General features: G+C 41.8%; 1 protein-coding gene across 5 annotated transcripts in view; it reads right to left on the bottom strand.

Moving 5' to 3' along the window:
• Positions 1–3,910, bottom strand: part of rbm27 (RNA binding motif protein 27) — a gene marked incomplete in the record, with an annotated part of 18,212 nt that overhangs the window by 10,685 nt on the left and 3,617 nt on the right. For all 5 annotated transcript variants that reach the window (XM_035666080.1, XM_035666084.1, XM_035666082.1 and 2 more), the window contains 3 exon segments: positions 360–587; positions 2,414–2,728; positions 3,206–3,417. In XM_035666080.1, coding sequence (XP_035521973.1) covers positions 360–587; positions 2,414–2,728; positions 3,206–3,417 — 755 coding nt within the window.

The raw sequence follows: 3,910 nt of genomic DNA, 5'->3' as shown, positions 1-3,910 counted from the left end.
TTGGTGAATCGTTACACCCCTAGATACAGTGTAACATATAATCAAAATGTCAAATTTGATCTGTGCAACACTCACAGCAGTTATAACATATAACACAACATACAATCACAATGTTTAACTTAACTTGTGGTGAAAACCAGAAAAGAGGTAGTCACTTAGAGATTACCATAATTTATGGGAAATGTTTTTTCTAAATAAAATATATTCACTTTGTGGAATTGATAAGGGATTACTAGATGTGGAGGACAAAGTCATAGTGCAAACAAGTGCTTGGAAGGAAAATAACTAGCTGCAGTGGTTTGTAGAAATTTAAATATGTAAATATGCGATTTATGCATCGGTGTGGCGGTAGTACTTACCAGTCATGGGGAAGATGCCCGGTGGTGGTGGCTGGCCAAAGGGTGGCATTGAAGGCATCCTAAGAGGAGGGGGTGGCTCAGTGATCGGGGGCATGGGGAGGCCAGCGGGGGGCATAACAGGTGGGGGCGGGAACGGAATCATGCCGGGTAAATTGACATCATCAACGATGAGAGGGTCGTTGCCGTGGTCGAATGGACAAAGGTCTCCACGGACACAAAATCCCTTTTCTGTGAGAGGGAGAGAAAAATAAAATCAAAAATCATAAGATCTTCAGTCTTCTCTGCACTTTTTCTTCAAATACTTTTGAATATGTATTTGTAATCTGCTATAACACATACTCAGATACTCTTCAATATGTATTTCACAACCATACTGTATGTTCTTCTACGCACAAAGATCTTTATTGGGTGTGAATGATAAAAGCATGTTTTTCTTTTTCAGCGCTTAACTACTTCCACATTACCATACTTTCTGAAATATTCCAGTTTTTTTCCAAAGATGTTTCCCCAAGTTCATTACTTATTGAGAATTTCCAGTTTTTCATAATTTAAACTCTTAACTACTCATCCATACTTTCAGCTAGAAACTCAAATATTTCAACTTTCTGACATTTTAGCTATCATTTCAGTTTCAAAGTCCCATTAAAATATTTGACTTAAAAAAAATAAATAAATAAGTCAATTAGACTTCATCTCATCTTTAACCTGTTCCCACAAAGTCATACATTCACTTAAAACATTCATGCTCATTGTTCATCTTTGTCTTTATGAGCTTCCAAGACAGGAGCACCGACCAACAGAGAAGAAATGTCAGGAGTGAAGCAGAAGCAGCCACCTCTTCCAACAGCTAGGGTGGTCACCTTTTTGACTACACACACAAATCTCACCAAATGTGGCAAGCAGACTCTCATCTTAGCGATAATATCCCAATTTTGATGACGGGAGTTACCGTCTGGGCTGCAGAAGCATAAACATGACAGGTGCGCCGCAGCTAAAATCTAAAATGAAGCCTCTCAGAGCAGGCACCATCACCATGGCAACCCCTAATTGCAGTTGGCAACACACCGCTGATTGAGATGACCTCATTAACCCAGTTTAACAGGCAGACAAGCAAAGACAGATTTTCAAGTATTCTTCACGTTTTCTAATATTCAAGATCTTGACCACATTATAACATTTAATCAACTTCAGTTCCTTTCAAAGCTATTTGATACTTTCTACTTATACAACTACTTTATTCAGTATTCAAACTCATTTCTACACTTTGTCTTCTTATATCTAATCATTCAGTTGGAAACAATATTAAACCTTATGAGATATATTTCATTTTTTTGTCCCATTCATAGTAATTACACTGTTTCACAGTTTTCCAACTCCAATACTCCTTCAGTTACTTCCAGCTAGTTAAAGCCAGTGATTCAGTATTGACAGCTCTTCAACACACCTTCAAATCTTCCACCTTTTTTAATTATTAATATAATTTAACTTTTAGAGCCAGCAATTCAGCCTGGCGTAAGCTGTTCAGCAGTCAGCATTAACACTCCTCTAGTTGATAATAATCTTTCTTTGGGTTTTTGGAAGTCAAATTCATTCACAAAAAAAATGGCAGAAAGGAAAATAAGAACAAATGAAACAGCAATGAGTGTAAATAAACCAGATGAAAGATTGTCCTAGTAGAAAGCAACAAAGACAGTGCATGTATTTACCCTACATCTCATTAAGGAAGTGGGTCTCCAGTGGCTGTTTGAGCACTGTGACAGATAGCAGTGTGCATCAGGGACATTGGGTAAGTTTAAACCCTCTTGTGTCGCTGGAGAGGACAGGGAGTGCTTAACAGTGGTCATTAGTGATGTGACTAAACAAGGCAATCAATAACCCTCCTGGGAAGATCATGGCAGTTTACACAATAGCTAGAGCAAACTTTACAATGACCACGTCTTACACTGGAGAAATAGGCTCAACGTCAAGAAGATGAAGGAAGGAATGTTTCACTGTAAAAAGAATCGACAGAAAGCAGGAAATCAAAGGAAAGGAGGAAGATTCACTGTTCCTACCATCGTAATCCCTGCAACGCTGTTTGAGTGAGGGGCCCTTGTTGCTGAATGGTTTGCCGACACCGTCCTGCCTCTGGGTGCCGTAGTAGCCTGACCAGCTGTCTGTAGTGCTATCGGGCAGGTGAGCCGGTGTTGCTATGGGGACACCTCCAGCTCCTGAGACTCCAGCAGATGATGAGGAAGAGGAAGAAAAGGGATGCGGAGGTGTAGGCAGGGGCAGGAGCGGCGGCGGGTGCTGCTGCTGGGGGCCGGATGTGGTGGAAGAGTTATAGCAGTCGGTGTCCTTCCTTTCCAACTCAAACTTTGACTTAAAGTCTGTAAAAGAAATAAAGGCACAATAACAAAACACGCATACATAGGGATTGCAGTAGAGTAGCAGACCGTGGCAGAAATTGAAACCCTGTGAGTTTTAAGCATTTTCAAAACAGCTACTTATCATGCCAAATGCTTAAAGATGATTAACCTTGGTAATAAGGCCAATTCCAGCCCATGTTGTTGAATCCCCACTGATAGGACTGCAAAGCTGTCCACATTGTTCCTTATCGATAACACCTACCAGCAACACTGACCAACAATCCAACAGAAAATAATACAAACGGCTACATCCAGAACTCCATTCAGTCTCTTCTCTGTCCAAATAACACTCAGGATGTCTCCAGCAGCACTTCTGCATCACTAATACACTCGACTGTGCTGACAGCAGCTCCAGGAACTTCTACTCTCGTGGGTCTGGTCCCCTGTGCTGTTGTTATTGGTTTTGGAAGGTGGGAAGGGGTGGAGAAACGTTCTCACCTCTGCCTCCTCTGTGCTCCCTGTCCCTGCTCTTTCCTCTGCTGCCACTCCTGCTCCGGCTGCGGCTTCTGCTCCGACTGTAGCTCCTCCCGCGGGGGCTGCCCCTGCGCCGCTCATGCCGCTCCCGCTCACGGTGGGAGTCGCTGCCGCTTTTTCCATGCCGATCGAAGTCGCGGCGCTTGCGCTCATCTCGCCTCCTGTCATCGCGGCTCCTGTGTGGTTGAGTTCTTTTTGAATTACTATCTTTATGCCAGTTTTAAATGCAAGAGGGTTATAGCTGGATTGAATCTTAAACCAGTTAAGGCACATGGGTCTTAATGACTATATCAAATAAGGATACATGGATCATACTTATCTATTAATATACCCCTGAAATCAGTTCTAGTGGCCTTCGTCTAGAGAACCATGCTTTAGGTTGAGACAAGCGGTTTTCAAGAAGAAGCATTTATTTCTTATTTCCTTGGTTTTATAAGTATATTTGATGATATCTAAACCCGGTGTTATTTTTGATCTGCTCCAAAGCACTGTGTTTATTTCTTGTTGCTGCTGCTTGTTGTTACGAAACCTCAATACTATATCTATTTTACATTAAAACTACCGTAATTTCCGGACTATAAGGCGCTACTTTTTTCACACGTTTTGAACCCTGCGGCTTAAACAATTATGCGGCTAATCTATAGATTTTTACAGGCTAACGGCCCCCAG

Source organism: Morone saxatilis, unplaced genomic scaffold, assembly GCF_004916995.1.
Source record: "Morone saxatilis isolate NCDOM2014 unplaced genomic scaffold, NCSU_SB_2.0 Contig20, whole genome shotgun sequence".
Taxonomy (NCBI): domain Eukaryota; kingdom Metazoa; phylum Chordata; class Actinopteri; family Moronidae; genus Morone; species Morone saxatilis.
This window is presented reverse-complemented; position numbering and strand designations above follow the sequence as displayed.